The sequence below is a fragment of the Colletotrichum godetiae genome (assembly GCF_030913485.1).
Source record: "Colletotrichum godetiae strain CBS 193.32 chromosome Unknown BDP55scaffold_15, whole genome shotgun sequence".
In the NCBI taxonomy this organism is placed as follows: Eukaryota; Fungi; Ascomycota; class Sordariomycetes; order Glomerellales; family Glomerellaceae; genus Colletotrichum; species Colletotrichum godetiae.
In genome coordinates, this window is record NW_026851263.1 from 132,393 (window position 1) to 155,931 (window position 23,539).

The 23,539-nt window shown below is 50.8% G+C and overlaps 10 protein-coding genes across 10 annotated transcripts; 5 read left to right on the forward strand and 5 right to left on the reverse strand.

The window, feature by feature from the left end:
* Window positions 1-2,568: 2,568 nt before the first annotated feature.
* BDP55DRAFT_549715 (uncharacterized protein) lies at window positions 2,569-4,078 on the forward strand (the record flags this gene model as incomplete). The annotated part of the gene is made up of 5 exons (XM_060568955.1): window positions 2,569-2,802; window positions 2,865-2,901; window positions 2,953-3,020; window positions 3,076-3,449; window positions 3,514-4,078. The coding sequence occupies 5 exons, from the start codon at window positions 2,569-2,571 to the stop codon at window positions 4,076-4,078; spliced, it is 1,278 nt and encodes a 425-aa protein (XP_060431008.1).
* A 247-nt stretch (window positions 4,079-4,325) lies between these two features.
* On the reverse strand, window positions 4,326-7,929 carry BDP55DRAFT_703181 (hydantoinase/oxoprolinase). The gene is made up of 3 exons (XM_060577951.1): window positions 7,459-7,929; window positions 5,419-7,335; window positions 4,326-5,360 (listed from the first exon to the last, which is right to left on the reverse strand). Exons 1-3 carry the CDS (start codon window positions 7,511-7,513, stop codon window positions 4,339-4,341), a joined length of 2,994 nt encoding a protein of 997 aa, XP_060431009.1. The 5' UTR covers window positions 7,514-7,929; the 3' UTR covers window positions 4,326-4,338.
* Window positions 7,930-8,159: 230 nt separating this feature from the next.
* BDP55DRAFT_659803 (NCS1 nucleoside transporter) lies at window positions 8,160-10,172 on the forward strand. The gene is made up of 3 exons (XM_060574564.1): window positions 8,160-8,445; window positions 8,509-8,805; window positions 8,861-10,172. The coding sequence occupies exons 1-3, from the start codon at window positions 8,322-8,324 to the stop codon at window positions 10,114-10,116; spliced, it is 1,677 nt and encodes a 558-aa protein (XP_060431010.1). The 5' UTR covers window positions 8,160-8,321; the 3' UTR covers window positions 10,117-10,172.
* Window positions 10,173-11,908, reverse strand: BDP55DRAFT_767238 (uncharacterized protein; the record flags this gene model as incomplete). Its single annotated transcript, XM_060580981.1, has 6 exons — window positions 10,173-10,581; window positions 10,640-10,832; window positions 10,892-11,237; window positions 11,293-11,433; window positions 11,509-11,617; window positions 11,679-11,908. The coding sequence occupies 6 exons, from the start codon at window positions 11,906-11,908 to the stop codon at window positions 10,386-10,388; spliced, it is 1,215 nt and encodes a 404-aa protein (XP_060431011.1). The 3' UTR covers window positions 10,173-10,385.
* A 2,196-nt stretch (window positions 11,909-14,104) lies between these two features.
* Window positions 14,105-15,823, forward strand: BDP55DRAFT_767239 (uncharacterized protein; the record flags this gene model as incomplete). Its single annotated transcript, XM_060580982.1, has 6 exons — window positions 14,105-14,275; window positions 14,360-14,624; window positions 14,694-14,804; window positions 14,867-14,984; window positions 15,039-15,131; window positions 15,200-15,823. 6 exons carry the CDS (start codon window positions 14,105-14,107, stop codon window positions 15,564-15,566), a joined length of 1,125 nt encoding a protein of 374 aa, XP_060431012.1. The 3' UTR covers window positions 15,567-15,823.
* Window positions 15,824-15,995: 172 nt separating this feature from the next.
* Window positions 15,996-16,887, forward strand: BDP55DRAFT_659810 (uncharacterized protein). Its single transcript, XM_060574565.1, has 3 exons — window positions 15,996-16,465; window positions 16,530-16,553; window positions 16,608-16,887. The coding sequence occupies exons 1-3, from the start codon at window positions 16,334-16,336 to the stop codon at window positions 16,635-16,637; spliced, it is 186 nt and encodes a 61-aa protein (XP_060431013.1). The 5' UTR covers window positions 15,996-16,333; the 3' UTR covers window positions 16,638-16,887.
* A 395-nt stretch (window positions 16,888-17,282) lies between these two features.
* Window positions 17,283-19,234, forward strand: BDP55DRAFT_607781 (major facilitator superfamily domain-containing protein). The gene is made up of 5 exons (XM_060571127.1): window positions 17,283-17,808; window positions 17,866-18,024; window positions 18,099-18,401; window positions 18,468-18,894; window positions 18,957-19,234. The coding sequence occupies exons 1-5, from the start codon at window positions 17,518-17,520 to the stop codon at window positions 19,151-19,153; spliced, it is 1,377 nt and encodes a 458-aa protein (XP_060431014.1). The 5' UTR covers window positions 17,283-17,517; the 3' UTR covers window positions 19,154-19,234.
* On the reverse strand, window positions 19,222-20,505 carry BDP55DRAFT_90968 (GDSL-like Lipase/Acylhydrolase). The gene is made up of 2 exons (XM_060581312.1): window positions 19,809-20,505; window positions 19,222-19,752 (listed from the first exon to the last, which is right to left on the reverse strand). Exons 1-2 carry the CDS (start codon window positions 20,229-20,231, stop codon window positions 19,393-19,395), a joined length of 783 nt encoding a protein of 260 aa, XP_060431015.1. The 5' UTR covers window positions 20,232-20,505; the 3' UTR covers window positions 19,222-19,392.
* Window positions 20,506-22,162: 1,657 nt separating this feature from the next.
* On the reverse strand, window positions 22,163-22,947 carry BDP55DRAFT_727276 (uncharacterized protein; the record flags this gene model as incomplete). The annotated part of the gene is made up of 3 exons (XM_060579280.1): window positions 22,163-22,449; window positions 22,506-22,596; window positions 22,657-22,947. 3 exons carry the CDS (start codon window positions 22,945-22,947, stop codon window positions 22,163-22,165), a joined length of 669 nt encoding a protein of 222 aa, XP_060431016.1.
* BDP55DRAFT_659814 (uncharacterized protein) lies at window positions 22,574-23,380 on the reverse strand. The gene is made up of 2 exons (XM_060574566.1): window positions 22,657-23,380; window positions 22,574-22,596 (listed from the first exon to the last, which is right to left on the reverse strand). Exon 1 carries the CDS (start codon window positions 23,221-23,223, stop codon window positions 22,951-22,953), a length of 273 nt encoding a protein of 90 aa, XP_060431017.1. The 5' UTR covers window positions 23,224-23,380; the 3' UTR covers window positions 22,574-22,596; window positions 22,657-22,950.
* Between the last annotated feature and the right edge of the window lie 159 nt (window positions 23,381-23,539).

Genomic DNA, 23,539 nt, shown 5'->3' on the forward strand with positions numbered 1-23,539 from the left:
GGGCTATACGTGGTTTGCTGTGTCTACTTGATCCAATTGTAACGTGATTTTCTTCGGAACGTTAGCCTGTTAGCTTCTCCTTTTTTGAGCTCACATTGCCTCGGTTTCCCTGCCTCCAGTTCTTACCGTGACCATCGGCCCCACACCACGGTCCACGCCCGCTCAGCCCCGGGGACAGACGGATCCGAGTGTGGCCGCGTTGAACATTCCGCACACAACGTTCCCACGAGCTGGAGATTCGAGATATCTTTTGCCTGACGCGATGCTCTAAAATCTCATCTGGATTATACTCCTGGTAATTATGCCTTACCTGAGTTGACAAGATTGCTGCCCACTTGGTCTGTGTTGTGGACCTTACTCTTGACAGCTCAGATCGGATCTAGGGTCAAAATCCTCAGCTCTTTCAGCAATTCGACCCCAGTCATTTCAGTTCAACAATAGCCCTCCTCCTGGATCATCGATGCTCTTCTGTCCGAATCACCTGAGTTCTGGTCAAAGTCAAGCGTCTTTAAGGTTCGTAAGATAGTTGATATGCTCACAGAGCTCGTGGGGCTCTCTTGAAAATTTGCGATTGCAATCAGCAAAACATCGGCAGAGTGGTGATCTGCGATTTGCGGCATGGTTTCGGACGGCATTTGTGGATATCTTCGTTCACCCCTGGTCAATATTTATCCCCAGCTACGACCTTGGCCCCCAAAAGGCCCCGGACTGTGGAGCAAAGTCTCTTTTGTTTCTCCCGCCAGGCTCTTAGTTCTCGCGACTAACGGGAAGAGATCATCGTTCTGATGGAACTGCTGAGTTGCCGCATTCCTATTCTGGCCTGACTGGAGAGTTTTGCAGACCAATTAGTTCCTACCAAAACATTGCCGTCTCCTTCAGGACACAGCTAGGCCACTGCTGCGGGCTCATATGTTGATCTGTCTTCATCTGATGTAACATGTATAAGGTACGCGCAGTTAAGTGCGTTCTTTATCGGTTCACACATGGGCTTGGGTCGTCGGCAACTTACCCTGTCAATTCCTATTCACTACCCTGCACCCGAAGATTTCGATAAATTTCACATTTAGACTTCCGTATTTTGCGAATGACGAAATCCGAGCTGATCCTTTGTCTTGATAGGGCTCATAGATGGAGTTGGCACAATGATCTTCCCCCGCCTCCGTGGCAGCCGTTCATTCCGGGTTGGAGAAAAGATGCCTGCCGTCGTCTGGTCTCAAACTGCAGTTGATCGGCACTAGAATTGCGATCTCAAAGGGTTATTGCTCACTATTGAACTCTGCCAAGATCACAAACTCACACATGATAGCTGTAACTGATGTACGAAGTAGCAAAAATGTCTCAACTATCAGAATGCTCTTGGTGTCTCTGCATTTGCTGATCAATCTTGTCTGTCACCACGTGGACTTCGCGTGTCCGCCATCGCCGAGCTACAGAGCTGCCCGGGACGTGCGCGTGCCCGAGGCAGGCCTCCAAGAGCAACCGTTGACGCTAGCAATGAGACCAACTCACAGACATTTGACCAAAGGCGCAACTCAAGGCGTGCCGTCGGGCGAGCGCCGAGGTTCCATGCAGGAAATGAACACAACGAAAGAAGAAGTCGGTTTGAGATCGATGATACACACTGTCTTTAGTGCCGACGTTCATGGTTGCACGGTCGGCCACGATCTGTGACAGCTCCCTGGCGCCGACTTCAACGGCCTCGATATTCTGCTCACTCGGCGGCTACACACAAACGAGACCGAGGGCCATCTTCTGAAGCCACCGGATCTCGCGGGAGTCTTCATCCGAACATGCAAAGGCCACCCGAACTGGCGACAGTCCGTCCTTCACTCCAGCATTGCGTCGAATAAAGTTCCGAGACTCGGTTACGCGCAGGATTCGCGACAAGCAGTCTGGTCGCCGATTGGTAAATTCCACATACCGAGCTACGCAATCCATTACTGCTGGATTCAGGGGCAAGTTCGGGGCCTATGTTCTGCAGCAATCCTTCAGACAGGCATCTCTCGATCTGTAACCCAGTCGAGACTGCACTCGCAATTGGCTAGCGAGTGCATCTGGAGCACCTCCCCCCCTCTTTGCGAAGTTGCGGCCATGTCGGCCTGGTGTGTCGAGTCTGTTGGAAATCGGGATAGAGGTCGTATACATGGGGGGTTGGCCCTTGCATCGCGACGCTTGGCGGAATCTCATCCCCTTCCCCGGATTGGTTTCTCACGGCTTCTTGATGGCCGATCCCTGCCAGAGTTGCCTCAAGGGCACCAATGCTACCCCACGGAAGATCTTGGGCCATCGACTAGGTGACTAGTGCGCTCTCTTTTCCCACTCAGCCTCTATTACGACGTTCAACCGAGTGGGAGTATCCATGTCCGCAGAGATGACCCGATAATTCGAAAATTGCACCGGTGCAGGTGGAAACACGGCCTGCGTCTGCTGGGGTCTCGATCTGATGCGGGCAAATTTCCCTGGCGAGGTGAGAGAGTTCGATCACAGATGAAGGCTTCTACATTTCGGTCTTCACAAATCGACTAAAATTACGCCACTCACGCACGTCAATCTGGAGGTCTGTCAGAGATGGCGGCAAACGTCCTCGTCAGAAACCTCAACGCGATACAAGAGACTCAGCAGCAGGCCTCAGTCAGCACCATCGACCATGCCCTCGATGGCCAATCTCGATTTGGAGAGATAGTTGCCATTCTGGCTGTCGGATCCGTTCTTTCGACTGCGGCGGTTAGTCTTCGGGTTTACACTAGGGTCAAGATGCTGCGAACTTTCGGACTGGACGATTCGGTGATGGTGGTTGCTCAGGTAAGCCATAACAGCACCTTTTGCAGGCTTGGACTTGGCGGCTCACACCATTGCCTTTGCAGATGTTCCTCATCGGATCGGCTGTTGCCATTGGGCTTGGTAAGTTCAGATGATACTGCAACCTGTGTATACCGACTAATAGCTTTGAAGAAAGCAAGTGGGGTCTTGGTTTTCACTCTTGGGTTCCTCCCCCTGAGGACTACGTTCCTTACATGAAGGTAAACCCCTATTAGATCCACTCGCACTCGAAGTCTCTACTAACAATATCATCAGTCCTTTTACTCTTCGATCATCGTGTACAACATCGCGACCTGCCTCGTCAAGGTCTCTATCCTCTTACAGTACCGTCGTATTTTCGCCATCGACATTATGCAGAAGTTGACACTATGGGGTCTTGCTTTCATGATCTCGTGGACTGCCATGCTCTCCTTCCTTCTCCCTATGATGTGTCTTCCCGTTGCCGCCTTCTGGGACCCGACCATCGAAGGTCGATGCATAGACTTTCTTGCCATTTGGTACACCATGGCTGGAGTCAACCTCGTAGCCGACTTTGCCATTTTCAGCATGCCGATTCCGGTCATAAACTCGTTGCAGCTCCCTCGCAAGCAGAAGCGAATGTTACTCGTAGTATTCTGTCTTGGCTTCTTGTAAGCTCACCTTTACTGTCACATGCACTCTCACGATTCCCGTGTCTGACTTGTCCTTCACCAGTACTTGCATCATCTCCGCACTCCGAATCCGAACCCTCCGCGTTGCAGCAGACACCAAAGATCCGTACTGGGATAACGTGGACGCCGCAACATGGTCCTTCCTCGAGGTCGCTATAGGCATTTTGGCGGCCTGTCTCCCCACCCTCCGACCAATCTTCGTCACTCTACTGCCACGCCTCTTCAACGCGTCCTCACTACAGTTCAGAAGCAGTGGCAGACCATCGAAGTATGGAAACCCTTACGCTCAGGCTAGCGAAGGCAACAACAGAGCCAGTTTCATGCGCGGACTGGGGATTCATCGCCCTTTGAGCAGCACGGAAGGGTTGAATCACCAAGACGGAGTTGAGTTGTCCGGACAGGAGAGTGAGACGTCGGCTGAGTACACCGTCAGCGTCAGTACAGGAGCACCCGATAGCCTGGACAAAATGTCTCGGGTGAAGAGCAAGAGGGACAGTGTGATGGATGATCAGCATGTTAGGGGACACATTCGGACCACGACTGTGGTGACTCAGGAAGTTACGTTCGAGAAGCCTTCCAGTGCCAAGTCAGAGCCGGACCAGGAATGAAAGGATGAAGTGTCCCTTTTGTTGTGGGTTACTTCGGTTGTATTGATGAGTGGACGATGATTTCTTTTCTTTGTGTCTTGCTTCGATTCATCTTATACCCCCTTTTTACCTCTACTTATTTTCATTCGCTTCTTTCATCACTTAGAGATATTGTCCAGATATTTCCCCACTGCGCGGGTTCAAGCGCAACCTCAAAAATCTAATTCTGTTTGTCTGCTTCAAGACGATCCCGATATATTTAACTCGTACCCATGCCGACCCTAATCGGAGTATTCTTCCAGCACGCTTCGTGGCTCTACATACTTTCCCAGCGGCTTATACTCGATGTCATAACCGAAAGCCCTTGGTCCACCAATGTCCAGGCCAGCTTGCGTCTCCGTCCACCGCGGCGAGCAAGTAATACCAATGACTGTAACTCTATACCCATATTTGAACTCAGGCACTCCAAGAGCTCTGCCAGACTCATTGTCTAAGATCGAAATTAGATCTGGCACAGCAGCAACTATCCTAGTCTTGCCGCCCTCGTCAGTGTGCTCTGCCAAGATGTTCTCGTTCTTGAAAGGAATCTTCATCGTGCCTCCTTGCGCAACGGCAGCGACCCTCTCCTTGTTATTCGAAGCTTCATCTTCATCTCCACTTTCAAAAGCGGCAATATGGACTTCACCGTATGAGTGGCCTTTGAAGAGGCGCCTCTCAACCTTCATAATCTTGCCCCTGAACAAGACTTTGGCAGCCTCGAAGCCACCTGCCTCTTTGATGATCGACTCAGCGACCGTGCTCATTGTATTCGTCGCTTGGCAAAACGCAATACAGCGCCCGATCCGCCATGCAAGAGAAACAGTGTTGAGAACGCCGAATCTCTTGACCCTGTCGCTTGTCGTCGGCTTGGCTGCCATGCCTACGCGCGAACCCATCTCGGAGCAGGAAGCGCGCAGAGCACGGTCGACAATTTCATCGTTGGGCGCTCTGGTCATGACGATTGTCTTGCCGTCTCCAGAGTCTATCGCACACGGAACCAACTCTAGCGGAGCATGCACGGCCAATGTCGTCTGCCAGTATGTTGGGTATGCTCTGCCCATCCAGTCGCCGTCAATGATTGGACTGTCATAGAACCGGGATGAACCAACGAGGAAGGGTTCGAGGCCGTTAGCACCACCAATCTCGAGACCCATCACGGCGTCGAACTTGTCATGGCGAAGGTATTCCATCAGGCCTTTGAAGGCATCTACCGTCTCGATCGACTGCAGTCGTTCGATGGAGACAGCCGGCGAGCCCATGTGGCCTAGTCGAAGTTAGTTCATCACGAGAGCCCCTTGTTTTGACAAGGTGGGATCACTTACCACCCCAGTAGATGACATCTGAATCCTTCAGCGAAGATGGCTCGATAACACGCATCTTGTGTCCTGCTCTGAGCATATTTCGGAGCTGGATCTTCGACGCTGCCGGGCTCCCGCCGCCTGCGCACCCGAGCACGTAACAGCCATCGGCAAGGTACTCCAAGTCAGTTTCGGTAATGTGCCATTCTGAAATGCCGCTCGTATTACGAATGACGGTTGGCTTATACCCGGCTGGATCAACCTTTTCTTCTTCTACGGTAGCCCGCGTCAAATCTTTCGTCGCTTCAACCTGTTCTTCGCCATCCTCTTCTCCGTTCTCCTCGACCACCTCTTCCAGTTTGGCGTGGAGGTCAATGTTGCCAACGGCTTTGACAAGGGTTCGGATCTGGTTGGCGACGTATTGCAGCGGCATTGTCTCGATTTCAGCGATCTCGATACTTTCCGGAATCGCACCAGCAGCAATGGCGCGCTCAATGGCCATCTTCTTGGCGTTTTCAATGGCTTGCTCTTCTGTCTGGTGAGTGGTGCCCTGCACGATATCAACTGCGCCGCAGACACGTGCAATGGCAGCACCAACTGCGTTGGCGACATCGTGAAACGGTGGTCGAACAAGCTTTGAGGCACCTTTCAGGCTCTCTGGTGATAAAATGGCACCTCCACCAACGAGAAGTACTGGGACGGGGTCTGGTGAAGTCTTGATAACGTCGACGGCACCTTCCAATAGTGCTTTGATGCGGAGGATTGCTTCTTCTACAAAGGTGGCATCGAGACTCTTGGCGTGCTCAATTGCACCTACGACTGCTTTGCCAGCTGCGACTGCAATATCTGTTGTCGTGCAAACGTCTCCGCCAAAGACGAGCGCGCGTGTGGTTAGCTCGAGTCCGACAGACTCGGGACCAACTTTGACCTTGCCATCAACGTGTCTGACGATGGAACCTCCGCCGAGACCGACAGAGTGAATATGAGGCATGGAGTAGTTGACTCTTACACCAGCCACCGTAACGTAGGCTGATGCTTGTCGAGGCATGCCTGAGGGAAGTAGGACGCCAACATCGGATGTAGTTCCACCGATGTCAACCACAATAGCAGAGCTGTCACCACCGGTGTCTAGGCCAGCGAGGTATGCTGCGCCGCGCATCGAGTTTGTGGGACCGCTCGAAAAGGTCCTAATCGGTATCTTTGCCGCGGATGCTGCGTCCAGAATTGTGCCATCGTTCTGAGTCAAGAAAAGAGGGCAAGAGAGATTAAGCCTCTTCATTGCAAGACGGAACCTGCTCACAGTCTTCCTTGCATAGCGCAGGATAGCACCATTCAGGATGGCGGCATTCTCTCGCTCAATGAAGCCGATACTCGCACTAGCCTCCTTGCTGCACACGACATCCACGCCTGGGACTTCGCGGAGGAGGATATCGCGAACCTTCTCCTCTTGCCCAAATACTTCGTCGATTGGCGAGTATACACCAGAGACAACAACAGCGCCGACGCCACTCTCGCGAATCTTGACGCACTCAGCAACGACCTGAGATTCCACTACCGGCGCCTCCTGCGAGCCGTCAATGTGTAATCCGCCATCGACGATGCCCACGTAAGACTGGATCACGGCTGCCAGGTCCGGAGGAAACTCGGCGAAAGCAGGCACCTCACGTAAGAAGGATTTACTCAGTCGGAGGACGCCGACGCGCTGCAGGCGACGAATATCGCGCTCAATTACTGCGTTGATAAAGTGCGTTGTGCCGATGGTGACGCTCGCGATGCGTTCTGGCGAGTTGGTCAGACCGGCGGCGGCCAGAACGGTGCTTACGGCGGTCTCAATGCCCGCACTGGCGTCTGGGGTCGTTGGAGTTTTGAAATGCGCCAGGACCCCGCGGTGCGCAGTATTTTGGAGACTCAAGTCGATTGCGACGGCATCCGTGTTTGTTCCTTCGAAGTCAAGCTGTCAGCCAGAATCCTCTTCAGTAAAGTCTCTCTTCGACAAGGCAAGCGGTACACCAGAATGCCAATCCTTTCCGTGTCTAAGCTGGCGGATGGAGCACGTAGACTCACCTCCAACGTCAACACCGATCCGTACGGTCCGTCGTGATAGTGGCATCTCTCCCATCTTGGTAGTGAGAAACAGCTTTGCTCCTAACAGTATCGGCGGTTTGTTGTTTCTGATGCACGATTTTTCCAGCCATACGAATATGATTGTCAGAGTCTCATATAAGTTGTGCCCATCTCTTTTGCTCCAGGCAATTCGCGCCAATAGACCCCGAATGGCAATGTCGCTGGTCCTTGGCCAAAGCTCGTGTCGTAGGACATCATCCCACAGGCATGTGGTCGAATCGGTAAAGCGGTTGAATGAGTTCCCAAAACCACGGCCACGGTCAGATACCGTATGCCACTAGTCTTCAAGATGGCGCAAAGGATAGATAATGAACGATAATCGGGCAGGTACAACCGCGTGTCTCCACCGTGAAAACATGCGCTTAAAGGTCCGGAGACCAGATGCCGAACGATGAGGTTGCGGGGTAAACTTGGATCCCCTGGGTTGTTGATCTTCAGACTTTGCCCAATGCCGTGCTTATCACCGTCTATGCTCCACACTCGCGTGAACTATGATAAGAGCTTCACACCTGCGGAGTGTTTGGAGGCATTCTCCAACGATAAGAAATAGCCTAAGTCGAATTCACACGTACATAATGTTCGCGTTTGGCTTATCGGCAGAGGGTTTGGATGACGTGAAGGTCTGCCAAGCGGGCGCCGATGCAACGTATCAGGGGCATTACCGATATGGAGGAACTTCATCAAACATTCGCGTGAGCGTTGGCTCTCTTCGGGTCCGGATCCATTAAACCAAGTGAATGTCCTTCATCCTAACCCAAGAGCCATCCTGAGACTCTCGGTAAGTTAGATTCGTAGTTGTTAATATGAGTCTCAGCGGTTTTTTGAGATGGGCACGGCTGCCCGACACTGATGTGGCCGAGTCCAACGTGTGGATCAACGAAGACATTAGGCCTTTACCTCCAAGCCGTCGAAGATGGACGACATCGACTTTCATCTCATTCTGGTTAACTAACTAGGTTGCCAGTCAGTGAATGATTGGTGTTAACTAACTTTTTGGCTCAACTGACACTGTGATAGTTTCCAATTGGCAGCTCGGCGCATCTCTCGTCGCTGCTGGACTATCTGTCTGGCAGAGCGTGATTGCCATTGTCATCGGCAAGGTCATCATCGCCCTCGTTGCCATCTTCAACGGACACGTAGGCGCTCATTGGCACATTGGATTTCCGGTTGTTTCACGATATATCTGGGGTGTGTACGGGCAGTACATCATCCTGATCCAGAGAATCATCCTTAGTTTGGTGTGGTTCGCTGTGCAGTCATGGACTGGAGGTTTGACAGTTGTCAACTGGTCAGTAATAAAGACACCAAATCCCTCCACGTGACCTATTACTTACAAAGTCCAGTCTTTCGGCAATCTTCCCTTCATTCGAATCGCTAGGCAACGTGTTCCCCGAGTCTTCGCACCTTACCACCAAGGACTTTATCGGTTGGATCATTTTCAACATCCTCCTCATCCCCATCCTCTACGTCCGGCCTGAGAGGATTCAGAAAATCCTTCTTGCTTTCAACATCGTCTCTTCGATTACTCTGATATCCATCATGATATGGGCTTTAGCCACAGCCGGCGAAGCAGGGTCTTTGGTCCGCCAAGGGTCAAAGCAAATGTCCTCAAGCGAACTCGGCTGGCAAATCGTCCACGGCATCACCACGGTCATCGGCAGCATCGCTGTCGGATTGACCAACCAGCCGGACTACTGTCGCTTTGCTCGAAAGCCCGGAGACCAGGTCTTCGGACAATGGTTTAGCATCATCTTCTTTGGAGCCATCTTCCCTACCTTTGGTTGCTTGGCTGCTTCCGCGACTGGCGTCATCTACGGTGAACCAATCTGGAACCCACCCTTGATCGTTCAAGCATGGTTAGATACAAACTACAATGCCAAAAGCCGTGCAGGGGCCTTCTTTGCTGGACTTGGTCTCTTATGTATCCAACTGAGCATCAACTCTGTTGATAACGCATTCTCCGCCGGCATGGATCTGTCTGGTCTGTTCTGCCGATACATCAACATCAGACGCGGGGCCTACATCGGTCTCGTGCTGAGCATCGCGCTTTGTCCGTGGGAGCTCCTGTCATCGGCAGCTGTCTTCATCAGTGTCCTCTCTGCTTACAGCGTCTTCCTTGGTCCCATTATCGGCATCCAGATCTGCGACTACTTCATCATCCGCAAACGTAGAATCAAGTTGTCGGATCTCTATCACCCTCGTCCGGGTGGCTCTTTTTACTATTACAAGGGCTTCAACCCCAGAACCTTCATCGCCTGGGTGTGTGGTTTTGCGACGCAGCTCCCAGGTTTTGCCGCGAGCGTTACCCCTAACAGCGTCAAGGTTGCGGAGGGTTGGATCAATCTCTATTACTTGGCGTTCCCACTAGGCTTCGCTATATCATTCTTGCTTCATCTGGGCATCAACACCATCTGGCCCCCTCCGGAAGCTGGTGTTATTGATGAGGTGGACTACTATGCGACTTTCACTGATGATGAGGCAAGGAAGCTTGGAGTGTTGCCGCTGGATACCGAGATCATTGAGGGCTCTCACAAGGGTGTTGAGGGGCATAACCCCGAGAAGGGGCCTCGAACTTGGCTGAAGTCTATGCTGGGTTAGGTCGGACATGTTTATTTACGTGAATCTCGTACATGTGATGCTCAAGATAACAGGCAATGGACGTGCGTCAAGTATTAACATTGTGCTATGCTACCCGGCTATCTTTATAGTGCAATATCAAGGCCATCGCACTTCATACTTACATACCTTCATCCATAATTCATTAGACACTAATTACTACATTTAATCTCGATATCCCCGTTGTCGATTGGATGGATCTGTTTATCCGGACTGTGAGCGAGATCCGAATCGCCAGCTCAGTCGGAGCCTCAAAGGTAGAAGTAGCAGAATGGTCCCGACATGGTGTCCATCACATCCTCAATCTTAATTGAAGGGCCCGTGTATCCCATGCTGATAACGTCCGTGAGCTGGGTCTTCACGGATGGTGGGCTGTTGGCCCAGGTGATGTGGCCGTAGTCACCTCCGTTCAGCTCTTGTTGGCGTGCGGTGGGATCGAGCGCTTGCCTGATGGTCCGAATATTAGATGTCATCGAACACGATTGAATACTGTACTTATGCTTACCAGAACGTCCACATGCGGTCCATCATACCGTGATGAACCCAAAATGCAGGGTCGCCAGGTGACGTAAACAGGTCCGCACCTGGATCACCAGAGATGGCGTAATGCATTCCTCCGTGAGGTCCAATTTCAGGGGTGTAAGGAACTCCTTCGCTCAGAAGCCTGTACTCTGAGATGTTGGGCTTGAGCAGCAAGTCTGGGAAGTGTGTCAGCCTCAACATTAGTCACTTAATAGGTTTATGTGAAGATACTCACTCAACACCGTTGTGTAGTTGGCGTATCTTTGGTTCATGGCCGGGCCGACGTCACGCTTCAGGCCGCGAGGGTTATAACCTAGACCACCGTCCGGCCCGGGCGCCGTGCCCTCAAGACCGCCGACCGGGCCAAGATGTACAGTCATGTTCGCAAACGGTCCAGTAGTCACGAATCCTCCGCCGACACCAGCAGGCAATTGGATGCTTGAGCCGCCAATCCCTTCGGGCGGCTCAATGACAGGCCCATCATGGGGGATGTACTCGCCGTTTCCGCCGAGACTGTAAGGGTCTCCATTGAAAATAGGGGACTTTTCAGGTGCGGAAGCATACTTGGGCCAGTCCCAGTACTGATATCTAAGTGTTAGAAAAGGCGAAAAAATTGCGTGGATCAAAAGAACTTACGGGTTGAAAGCCGGTGTAGCCACATTCGTCGCGCAAGGCCTTCTCATAGAGATGAACGAACCATCGATGCCACGGCATAAAATTACCGGTGTAGTGGATCGTCATGGTCTGCTGAATATGGGTCACGACAAAGTCATCAAACTGTACAACGAGTCAGTCAAGCTCAGGTTGCCGCGCCAAAAAAGCTCGGACAAAGCCGTAGATATTATTGCATACCCGAGATCGAGCGCCAGCAGAGACATTGGCCGGTGTTCGTGGTGGCAGGCGTTGAAGACACTTGACGGCGTTCACGTAAGAAAGCCTCTCGTTCAAGGACAGCGCGCCACTATTTGCTCGTCAGTCTCCAGTCTTCGACAATCATTTTGGACACAGAAATCGTCACCTACTACTCCTTACGGAATACAAGGTTGCTTGCGGTGCAGTTGGCAGATTCACCACGCTTTTTTAACCTAGCTTCCCGCTCATCCAGTGACTTGAGCACATCGGCTTGGATGCCGGCAGTGAGATCAGCAAACTGCGCCCTATCTGTGGTTGAGTCGCCGCGTGGCTTGACCGAGGGTGCAGCGAGCGCGACCGAAGCCAGGATGGCTGATGAGAGGACAGACGAAACCTTCATGTTGCACGGCTCTGTCAAATTGAAATGAGGTGCAGATCACAAGAAAGTGTATGTCTCTCTGAACACGACAAAGGCAAAGGGTGGGAGAAACAATTGCACTGGTCAGCAGTTACCGATACTAATAAAGGCGAGCGTAGCAGCGTACGCAGCAGGGGCCTGCGGACCATCATGCCGGTAGGTTGGAGAATTCCCACAGTCATATCGATAGGAAGCTCCAGTGGCTCGATGGAAGACCTGCTAAATCATTTTGAGCCAACAACCGATGCAGGCTTGCGGCGCTGTATGTAAGATGCCTGTGATGTTGCGGTGGAGTGGCAAGGCAGGAAGTCTGGCTGTATCCGAACCAACCAACTCAATTTTCAACTACCTTGCTTATTTCGAAGAAATCACCAAGCTCATCGCATGCTGACCTCACTTCCCGCCTGTGCCGCCCTGCCGTGCCCGCACGCAATTCTCTTAGCGGATCTCAGCAACTGTGGCCATGTATTCGTACCAGTCCTGACAATCCATTATCATGGTACCCCTGTACGGGAAAGAATCAACGGGAGAGTGGCCGCCGCTTCGTCCCGGTTGCCTATCCGTACACCGTGCGATCTATCGGTACGAAGACCGGGGCGCCGGGGTCGGCAGAGGCTCGGCGCTTGCTCAAGGGTCTTTAGGTCGCCGCCGGTACACCTTCCAAGATCAATTTGTTCAAGTTCTCATTGTCGTATTCGCACGATAAAGCATCATCTTGCGACATAAACGTCTCCGAAACCCCCATGGTGTGGTGTTTTTGCGGCCTGTCTCCTTGAGTCGCAAGTAGACCCAGACCCAAAGTTTTTCGTGCCGCCAAGCGGTGTTACTTGAGCGGCGGCACGAAAGGAACATCTGAACCGTCTACTTGGGCGGTTTGCTGAGCTCGGCTTCCAACTGATTATGGCTTTTAGTCTGAATGGATAAATATCAAGAATACCTGTACTCGCCTAGCCGTCTGGAAGCCCAAATTCTGGTCATACTCGCTTCAAGGCTTCGAATCCGAGGGAGAATTGCCTCTTGCTGCCACATTATCCCGCCAATTGTATGCCTTGTAGTGTGGGACTAATCAAAAATACAAGTCATGCCAACATGAACACGATGGGACGCATTGACCATTCAAATCTTTCCTGGGTTCAACCCTTGCGTTGCAGTTGCACTCTTCAGCGACCAATTCTCCGATGAAGGACAAGCGGGGGATTGTTCGAGCTTCAGAAGTGCATCATGTTGTGCAAACATACTGCAAGCATCAAAAAAGAGGCAATTTCAGCCTGACCAAAGTTTCAAACATGCACAGCACAGGTGACAAGGTCTAGTCGATACATGTCGCTGTGACGGCCTGGCCAAGATCACAACCAGGTTGGCTGGCTGTCGCAACTCGCAAAGAAGTAATAGCTCGCATAAGATGTGGATGTTCCCGTTAAAAAATATGGTGATCGTTCGTTGCAGTTGCTGTCACCGTTTTACGTCGGGCATGGCTCACCCCTAACCCAGTCCGACGGTTCGTGGGCCGGCGGCACCAACTGCTGCACTGGGATCTTGACACATAACTATACAGATGCAGTCTGATCATCTAATGAAGTAACACCTCACCGGATCCGATCGTGAGCAACGCGTTTATCCAGAGCGTAGATCCGGTATTGCTGATCCAAGCTTCCCGACTCCAAAGACAGATTCTTGTGGTGAGAGATTCATTAAAGTACGCTAGCATGCAGGGTTGTTGGATATGGTGGACCCACTGAAGGATGGCACTGTTGCCAACATGTTCGTGATGCTCATCAAGCGGGGCATCAAAAATGAACTGTATTGGAAACTTTGACCAACTTCGACGAGAGGTACTCCGTACTCCGCAACTTTGATTGATGTACTAGTACCCCTGAGTAATGGTGTCAAATTCTTCGCAGGATACTGAGCCGAGTCAATCGCCGAGAGTGGGCATTTATCGTCATGTTCCTCCTTAGTACGGAGTAATGTGTAGGCCTTCAACCTAAAAGAGATGATTCGGAAGGATGAGGGAAAGGGCAACGTCAGCCATGAGCCACAAAGCGACAGCGTGGCCGAATCCTGGCGGGCCCTCTTTCACTGGGGAGGAGAATAAAGACAATTCTTGTTCACCGAGGAATTCGGACTGCAGTTTCTCGAATCATTGCTTTTCAGGTTGTCCATGCAGCCTAGCCCGTCATGGGCGACTCAGTCCCCTTCCCACCCGACATAAACAGAGGCAGCGAGATCCTCATAGTATGCGGGACTCTGGTTGGCCTTTCCGTGGCCGTTGTCATCTTGAGAATTTGGGTCAGGGCGAGGCTCGTCCGGCTTGTCGGCCTAGATGACTACTTCATGATCGCAGCTACGGTAAGATATCTTCTCTTAGATTGGCGGTGAATTTACGGGCCGGATTGCAGGAAGGTTGAAGCTAAGAACACCTTTTTCGTCAAGGTCACAATATTTACAGAGATGATGGTCATCATTCCTGAAGTCAACTACGGCGCAGGTCGACACATCCAATACATCGAACCGAAGAGCAACATCGTCACAGGCCTTCATTTAAATTTCGTCACGCAGCCTTTGTGCCTAATTGCGCTGTGCTTGGCCAAAGTTAGTGTGGGCATGTTTCTGTTGAGAATAACGCCGTCTGGAAGATACCGGCATGTCATTTGGGGAATAATCGTCTTCACGGTGTTTTCAGCAATTGGAAACTTCTGTGGGTTGATCCAATTCCAAAGCTTTGGTATGAGCGGTCGAAAGCGATCTCGTGCTGATATCAGATTAGTGACCGTCTTCTCCCAATGTCAGCCGCTAGCATTCACGTGGGATTTCTCTATTGAAGGAGGAAAGTGCATCCCACAAACAGATCTCAAGTTCGCTGCCTTCTTCAACTCGAGTGAGTTACATGATATCCCTCTTTCCGAAGGGTACGTCGCTCTGTAGGCTAACAACTGTAAGGCGTATCTGTTTTGACCGATCTCCTTTTCGCCTTATTGCCAGTACCAATAATGTGGAAGGTGCAATTAAACTGGAAAGTCAAATCTGCCGTCATCGGAGTGCTGTCTCTCGGAATTTTGTGAGTCTTTTGCACGAGCTTCGAGAGCAAGGAACGCTGACAACTACTTTCAAGTGCGACTATAGCGGCGGTTATCAAGATATCCTTCCTATCTGGTTATGGAAAACATGGCGACTTCTTGTTCAACAGCACTGATATAACAATTTGGTGAGTTCTCTACTATCTTGGTGGCCATGCACTCTGAATGTCCGCTTTTTGACGTCTTCGATTACTAGGACGACTGTCGAAATATGCACTGCGATTATTGCAGCCTCGATACCATGCCTCAAGCCTCTATTTAAGGCCATACTTGCTGGGTCATCAGCCGAACAGTACAACTCGTCGAAGTACAATAACGACGGGTATATGCGGAACAAGAATGCGAGCAAATCTAGAGGGACGCACACCGCAGAAGGAAACTTTGAGATGTTTGGGCAGCCTCGAAACACAGCTGCTATTCGCTCGGGCTTTCGCTCCAAGATGGGTTCAGAGGAAAGCATTATTCCGGACCACGGTAGCGGAAGCGAAGGAATAACAAAGACGATGCAGGTGTCTATATTTGTAGATGACGAGCAGCAGAAGAGCCCTAAAGATCTTGTATAAACGAGTGAATATGAAATAACATGCGGAGAATACTCCTCAATGACATGACCTTAATATTAGCCAATGTTGCTCTTCCATGAACCTACCATGCGCAGCGTTCCTATTTGCCGAGAATGAGGCAAGCCCGAGGTTATTCCATCACTTAAGCAGAAGAGGTAACCAAAAAGGCCCCTAGTATCACCATGAAATTATGTCTACAGGTCCCTCGACACAAAGTCATCGGAACTATTACTGAATGTCACCTACCGCCGAAGATCTGAAGGAATCGGCCAGTAATGCCTACAAAGCAATCGCCCACTCTGATGTCCTGGTGAGGTACATTACACCACCAAGTCTTGACGTCATTGACATAAGCAACTCAACGGTTCTGTATAAAATGATCAAAGGTACAATTCCCGCTGACTGGAGCGATTGAATCGCTGACTGTGCGCCTGGCCATGCGCAGCGGGACTTATTCAGATCCTCAAAACATGCAGAAGACGATTTCCATCAAAGAGTTGTAAGTGCATGGACTCGCGATGAATAGCGTTCGGCTGATGGCCGACAACGTGACGTTTCGTCAGAGCGTAGAACAATGCGTCGCGGTCCAGGTTTCAATTCCTTGAAAACGCATGCAAAGTCTGTGCAAAAAGTTGAGACCACACCTCCGTGATGAGAAGATGTTAAAAGCAGCCTATTTCTGCACACTGCTTTTTCTTGCCCTTCGATCCTGACTTTACGACTACTCACCCAATAATTCAACGGCTTTGATAAACCTCATCGCCAAGATGAAGTTCTTTCTACCTCTCGTCCTTTTTGCTGTCGCAGCGACTGCCGCAAGCCCTGCTCTCCTGACAAAGCGCGCCGTGTATCCTCAAGAAGGCCAAGTATGCTGCAGACACGACCGGGCCGAAAACTGCGTAAGTCGTCTTCCTCATACAGTTGGGATTCTCGATCTTTTGTGGCTAACTGATCAATGCGAAGATCTGCGTCGCTCGCGACAAAGGGGTTTGTCAACTGTGAACCATTTAGAGTCTAAGCCTACGGCTAACCATTACACAGGAATGCAACCGAGGAATTTGCATCATGTAATTACCAATAATAACATACAATAAAACCGCTCTTGCGTATTCATTTGTGGAAGAACTAGGGTGGCTCATAGTCATCTTCTTTCTGGTTATGTGCTGGTCCCGGATCTTGGCGGAAGTCCGGGGACTGTCGGTTCTGGAGCGCTCAGACGCGGTGTTTTAGGCACAGAACTGCGATGTGCTCGGCTGTTTGGACGTTTTGCATTCGGTCGCAGGCGGATTCTGGAATAATCTGAGTGTAAACACAAATGGCGATGAACCAGAGATCTCTTCACCCTGCGGGTGGTGCTCAATTGCCGAACGTTCCCCACATGTTGCTTGCGGAATTAATGAGGGTTCTGAATCCTCTTTAGCATCGATGGTCGGCCCTGGCCTCTCCCTCCGGCCGAATGCTTTGAGAAACACGCAGCGTGTTTCGATCTTGATTCTATTAACAAGAAGTGAGCCAGTGAGCAAGAGCAAGCAATTGCCGTAATACTATATAACATAAGGTAGATTAACAACACGATAGACGGAGGTAGGTCTCCACTCTAGAGCGCGTTCATCGGCCGGCAGGAATGGCTTTGACCGATGTGCCGTAACGCCGGTAGCCGGCAGCTAGCAATGAGGGCCGGTCCATGTTATCGAGCCTGACTCATCGCAGCAATTTCCCTATTAGCAGGCTCTTTTACTCAGTCGCTCAGCAGCCTCCGAATAGGCTTCAGGGACTAAGTTACCGTAGCCTGTATTGAGTCCCCGTGGACCGACCGACATCGGCTTGCCTTACAATTGAGCCGGAAAGTTTCCTATTGCGAAAAATCACACTCGTAGTGGATGGTCTCTTGCGTTCCTGAGCTTCACGTCATTGCATTTACACGGCTACGACATATTCATCGTGGACAGCCATGGCGTCAATTAATCCAGAAGCACCCCTCGAGGGCCAAGGTCGCGTTCAAGTTTCGGTGTACTCTCGCTTCAGACCCTTGCAGAAACGCACGATTACCGCCATTGCTGCATTCTGTGGCTTCCTTGCTCAAATCTCAACGACCAGCGTATTAGCCGCAGTTCCAGAGATCGTTGCAACTTACAACACCACGGCGAATGTCATTAGTATCAGCAATGCAGTCTACCTTGCGTTCATGGGCCTTTCGTCGTTCATATGGGGGCCTTGGGCCGACATTTTCGGCCGTCGTTCTGTATGTTATGTTTCCAAGAATACCGTATAGGACTGGACACCTCTGACTGAGTCATAGGCCTATCTCTACAGCCTCACACTATTTCTTGTTTTCACAATTGGAACGGCTTTGGCGCCTCAACTGGAGCTGTTCTTTCTTTTCAGGGCTTTCACGGCATTTCAGGGAACATCATTTCTCATTCTTGGATCTAGTTGCATTTCTGACATCTACCATCCCGTAAGATCATTCCTAACAACCATACCTTTGATCGCGTAACTACTGAGGCTTACATCTACCTCTCCCGGCTGCAGACTGAGCGAGCCACATCTTTGGGCTGGTTCTTGAGCGGCACAACCATTGGTCCGGCTTTTGGACCGCTTCTCGGGGGCATAGTCGTCACGTTCACTTCATGGCGCGTCATCTTCTGGATCCAAGCTTCACTTGCCGCCACCGCACTGGTTCTTGTTTTCTTCTGCCTCCCCGAGACTCTTCACCAATCTCGTGAGAGCGAACTGGCAGGGCTCGGACCAGTCCAGAAATGCATCAAGCTTTGGCAATGGGGAAACCCAATCAGAGTAGTCAAGATCTACGGCAATAGAAACATGCTTCTCATTGTAAGGTTGCCCTGCTCCTTTCATGTTGTACTGATAATGCTGTCAAGACACTAATCCGTTAAACAGTGCCTCGCTTCCTCATCTCTGGTTTGGAACATGTACTCTTTACTCACCCCCATCCGATACGTGCTGAACCCCAGGTTCCACCTCACTACGCCACTGCAATCAGGGCTGCTCTACATTGCCCCTGGATTGGGATATGTAGTCGGCTGCCAGATTGGTGGGCGATGGGCTGATTACACCGTTAGCTCATGGATCCGAAAGCGCGGTATACGCTTGCCCGAGGACAGACTCCGAAGCAGTCTGGTTTTCCTCGGCTTGATGTTGCCGGGATCGATGGTTTTGTATGGCTGGACGCTAGACAAAAGATTCGGCGGCATCCCTCTGCCTATTATCTGCATGTTCCTTCAGGGTATCGCGCAGTTGGCTGCGTTTCCGAGCTTGAATGCTTACATTCTGGATGTCATGCAACATCAAAATGGGGAAGCTTCAGGTAAGTTGAAATATCCGCTTTCTGTGATCACGCGCATGATATCAATGCTCAAGTTCTTGCAGCCAGTCACTACCTGATGCGATACATGTTTGCTGGCCTCGCAACTGCGTTGTGTCTTCCTCTGATAGAAGCTATCGGTGTCGGCTGGGTTTCAACAATGTCAGCTGGAATACAGTTCATCTGTGCTGGGCTAGTATACCTAACCGTTCGACTCGGCGAGGGCTGGCGGCAAACACACCAACTACCTGTTCCACTGTAGCCAATACATGGTTTCTATATCAAGAGTACTGTCTTCACTTCACCTTTACGCGGTTTAGGTTTGGTACTTGAAACAGTATCTCCCGAAATTCATATCAACCTTGACTTGTATGTACACTGTACTAGGTAGCTAGAATTACCACTTTTCCACATCTATATACACGTATTCGGCTATATGCTGGGCTTTGTTCACCAATACTCAAATGCATTGTACCTGATGGAGATAGACGCCCACAAGACTTAATCAGTCTCATCGCCCGTCGCAAATTCTCCAGCCTTAATTTTGTCGCTAAGGGCCTTGTTCTCTCTAATATAAACGGCAAGATCAGTCCGCTTCTCGAGAAGAAGATCTGCAACAAGGCGACCAAAGACGACTTCTCCAGCGGAGTTCAGGTGCGTGGAGTCGCCCGAAGCAAGGTCGTACTTGTGCCCGTTTTCGTTTCCGATGGCGTTGATGTAGTTGGTGCTGGCGGTGTTGAGGTCAAGGTACGTCGCACCCACGGCTTCCGCGGCGGCGATGGCTCTGAGGCGCTCGGTTTCCAAGTTCTGGATGACCTTGCCGCCGCTAAATGTGCGGCGTGTAAGTGATGTGATCAAAATCTGCGTTGGATGTCAGTAAGACAGTTGGGTTTCCTTTCACTTCCATGTTTACTCACGGGGATTCCGCCAGCAGCCGTGACTTCGTTAGCCAACTTCTCCAAGTTCGCTTGGAACTGGTCGGCAGAGATGTTCGCCGCGGCCTTTTGGTCATTGTGACCAAACTGAATCGTGACAATCGGGCTAAACGCATCTTTATTGGCTTCAACTTCGCCAATCACGGTATCCCAGATACCCTGAGCCCGGAAAGACACGGTGGTCGCTCCGCTCTTGCCGTAGTTCTTTCCATCGGCGGGCGACTCAACAAATGAGAGGAAACCATTTCCCCAACCTCCGCCGATGGCAACGGTGGAATCGCCGGTCAAGAGAAAGTATGGCGGCTTGTCATCGCGCGTCTGTAGCGCGCCAAATGGAGTCAAAGGAACAGCGGAGACGGCCGTCAATGCCGCGGCGAATATTGTCAAAGTTTGGCTGACTCTCATTTTGGAGCTTTAATAAGTTTTGACTGGAATGACCGGTGATATCGGTGGTAAATGCTGAACAACCTCAAAAGACAAGAATGTGATCGGAAAGACTGCAGCTGACTTCATAACTGGGCTTATGAGCCTGAGTTATTGCCATGAGTATTGAGTCTTTAATCTACTTTGCCCCTTCTAACAAACTGTCAAAGTCGCATCGTCGCATCGTCGCATCTCGGCGGAGACTGAGCCGAAAGCAGCGATCACGGCAAGCAGGGCACCAATGCCGCGATGTCTCCACGCCAATCCCACCAATAACTTTAACTCCTCTATAGTGAAGCCTTGCGCACCTCCTGGAATAGTCAAGGTTCGACTCATGGCGCGGCACAATTGCTGCGGAGATGAGATCTTGCTTCCGCTGATCGCACTGCCAATCTGGACGACCTCGGGCAACGGGAAGCTTGGCATGCAACAGTGCGGGGGAGTCCACGCCTGTCACTCGGCCTGTTCCGTGGCATGATTCGGCCGACATGCGCGCATCACGTGTGCGGTAATTACTTAAGTTCCGTGTGATGTCTCTACGTGTTCCGCGACCAAATCCAAGTTTTGCGCATGATTTTGGTTCCAGCCAATCTTTGGCGAGTTTATCTAGAAGGTTACTGACATCGTTCGCGATTATAGACGACGACTCTAAGCACACAAGCAAAAGTATCTCACTTACGCAGTTTTAGTGAGTACAGTTGTGATGTCCGAAAGTGACGTCACGTGCCATGGAAAGAAAGTTGGTCCAAGGACATTGCAGAGTTAGCTATTAACTCTAAATTACTTCATCAACATCAAAATGACTTCGCCCAATATCCCAGCCTCGGCATGGACCATCTGTTTTGATCGAGAGCCTATCATCATTATCGCAAATTTGATTTTGCCTTCCTTGCCTTGACTCACTGGGACAAAACACTTTCCCATGAATTGTCCGACAAAAGTTGGTCTTTCGGGATTGGACGTTCGCAAGTTCATCACATGATGTCTAGCCTCATAGGGATTGTTGAGATGTCTCACATGCATGATGCCCGGTAAGGCAAGCAATGACGTGATGCACGATTACCTGGAGAGTAAAACTTGAAATGTTGACTTGCAATAGAGTTTACACAAGACAAGTACAAACCTCAGATTGCCGGCACCATCCAGCCCAGTGCAAGACAACGGGCAGGCAATTTACCATTCGCAGTTTCAAGTTCATCTTACTTGCCATGAGTGAGATTCTTTCCGAAGTTGTTCTTAACACCATATTATAATCAAAATTCCAGTAATGGCATCCTTTCAGTTATTCTCGGAGCTCCCGTTCGAGCTACGTATTCAAATATGGCATCTTACGAAAGAGCCGCGGGCCTTAGTCATTCGAACCTGTGATGAGCCCGCAAATACCGCCGTCAACCACTCGAGTCTACCTTGATCTACTGCCATTCGCCGAATGTTGTTCCAGCAATCTTACAGACTTGTCGAGAATCGCGCAACCTCGGTCTGTATGCCAGAGCGTTCGCCGGTGGCTTGAAGCCGCGATATGTCTGGGTTGATTTCAACATTGATACGATCTACGCTACGTTCTGGGACCTCAAGCTTATGGTACCCGACAAGAGCCTCTTCCAGCATTTGGTGGTGGAGATCAACGATTTGCAAGCCTTCGGACGTCACTACACTGATGCACTCGCTGGTGTCGGAGATCTTGGCACATTTCAAATCCTTTCGAAAAGGCCTGGGGGCATAGAAGAGATTAGCTTTGCGATTGAGGATCGTCCGATGACAGATATAACCTATGCTATGCAGCGGATGTTCACAATTCCCACAACTATGCTAGAGGGCCATATTTAAGTGTAATTAATTGACCATGGTATTCGGCTCTCGAGAATACTCTTAATAGAATATTCATAACCGGTACCATCCCGTTTCCCGGCCGGCTATGAGTGATGATGCTCTTCCTTCTCCCCTTCTGGCGGGAAGGGCGGTTCGGCCCCCTCAACATTGGGGTCCCAAGATGGATTGGACCCGGCATCGCGCCACCGCACCGATCTTGATCCATGCTTGTTCCAATCTAGAATGGCGTCAAAGTCTCTACAAGTGTGCATGGAAGACCAGTTGGGTAAAGCATCTCGTCGCTTGGGGTTATCCAGGGGATCCACGAACAAGGCCGGCGTGACATCCCCCTGGCATTGCAGGTTCATCCTCAGCATGTCGATGCAGTGGTCTGTGGTGTCAGATTCGGTTCTTGTGGTCCAGACTTTCCAAGAATATTAGACTCACCAAAATGGCTGTAGATATTTTCTTCAGGGACACCCTCATCCAAGAACTTATAGTGCTCATAATTGTAGAACAGACCCATCCTCAAAGAGTTCTAGAATGCCTTAGTGTCAACACCAAACAGTGGTCCTTTGAAGGTAAGTTAAGGGCCTACTAAGCAGTGAAGCAGATGGAAGACTTCAAGCATTGCTAAATAACCGCCTCCATGCTCATCGGGAACTTTGTGGAATGGCATTTCCGGGGAGTCGGTCATGTTGAGCAGCTTTAGTTCCTCGGCAGTGACCCGGATGCCGCCAGCCCCAAGTTCAATCTGGTGCCATGCAATGTCGACATCGTTCGAATGCGTCCCGGGAGGACCGCGCCATTTGTTCGTCTGTCTGAACTCAGCGTTGTAATGTTCCGGTGCTTTGTACTTGACCGCCTCAAATGCAGGCGCTGCAGTCATGGATCAGCCAGTAACAACTTTTACGGGCGAAAGACAGACTCCGTACTCACACATCGTCGATAGGCTCTTAGTACATTGTTGGAGAAACACTGTTCGAGACTGACTTGGGCTGAGATTATAAAACAGGACAGCAAGTGTGATGAAGTTCGTTAAACCAAGACAAACCGTAGACCGTGGCCAACGATGTGCAAACCATGACGTGGAGGCCGACGTTTCGCCTGCTTTGCTCTCCGACTGCGGCAGACTTTCATACGATGCTTTCAACTTCCACCACATCTCTATGAATTACCACCAGATAGTTCGGGGAATGGGAAGATTCTCTAAGGGTGTTGTTGGCAAGAACGGGAATGGGATAGAGAGAATGGCAGACAACAGGCCCCAACTTAGCTTCCATGCACCATCGCGTATGATAATACTCTGCCGCCCACCTCCCGCACAATCGTCGGCATGTCTATGTGGCAATCGGCCTGCCCCATTACGCCTTGTATGGGCCGATGGCACTCTCTGCAGCCTGCTTCTGCATAGTGCGATCCTTCAACTTCTGAGCTTCTTATTCAGGCCTAGTTTCCGCACAGGAGCCGCTTCAAAAATC

Excerpts from the sequence above, each read along its gene's own strand:
- BDP55DRAFT_703181 (XM_060577951.1), bottom strand. The coding sequence starts at position 7,513 with ATGGGAGAGATGCCACTATCACGACGGACCGTACGGATCGGTGTTGAC. Across the intron at positions 7,336-7,458 it reads GATCGGTGTTGACGTTGGAG|GAACAAACACGGATGCCGTC; the intron begins GTGAGTCTACGT and ends TTGACTTCGAAG. Across the intron at positions 5,361-5,418 it reads AGATGTCATCTACTGGGGTG|GCCACATGGGCTCGCCGGCT; the intron begins GTAAGTGATCCC and ends AACTTCGACTAG.
- BDP55DRAFT_659803 (XM_060574564.1), top strand. The coding sequence starts at position 8,322 with ATGAGTCTCAGCGGTTTTTTGAGATGGGCACGGCTGCCCGACACTGAT. Across the intron at positions 8,446-8,508 it reads TCGAAGATGGACGACATCGA|TTTTTGGCTCAACTGACACT; the intron begins CTTTCATCTCAT and ends GTGTTAACTAAC. Across the intron at positions 8,806-8,860 it reads AGGTTTGACAGTTGTCAACT|GTCTTTCGGCAATCTTCCCT; the intron begins GGTCAGTAATAA and ends TTACAAAGTCCA.
- BDP55DRAFT_659810 (XM_060574565.1), top strand. The coding sequence starts at position 16,334 with ATGAAGTTCTTTCTACCTCTCGTCCTTTTTGCTGTCGCAGCGACTGCC. Across the intron at positions 16,466-16,529 it reads ACGACCGGGCCGAAAACTGC|ATCTGCGTCGCTCGCGACAA; the intron begins GTAAGTCGTCTT and ends ATCAATGCGAAG. Across the intron at positions 16,554-16,607 it reads GCGTCGCTCGCGACAAAGGG|GAATGCAACCGAGGAATTTG; the intron begins GTTTGTCAACTG and ends ACCATTACACAG.
- BDP55DRAFT_607781 (XM_060571127.1), top strand. The coding sequence starts at position 17,518 with ATGGCGTCAATTAATCCAGAAGCACCCCTCGAGGGCCAAGGTCGCGTT. Across the intron at positions 17,809-17,865 it reads ACATTTTCGGCCGTCGTTCT|GCCTATCTCTACAGCCTCAC; the intron begins GTATGTTATGTT and ends ACTGAGTCATAG. Across the intron at positions 18,025-18,098 it reads TTTCTGACATCTACCATCCC|ACTGAGCGAGCCACATCTTT; the intron begins GTAAGATCATTC and ends TCCCGGCTGCAG.
- BDP55DRAFT_90968 (XM_060581312.1), bottom strand. The coding sequence starts at position 20,231 with ATGAGAGTCAGCCAAACTTTGACAATATTCGCCGCGGCATTGACGGCC. Across the intron at positions 19,753-19,808 it reads CGGCTGCTGGCGGAATCCCC|ATTTTGATCACATCACTTAC; the intron begins GTGAGTAAACAT and ends CATCCAACGCAG.
- BDP55DRAFT_659814 (XM_060574566.1), bottom strand. The coding sequence starts at position 23,223 with ATGTGGTGGAAGTTGAAAGCATCGTATGAAAGTCTGCCGCAGTCGGAG.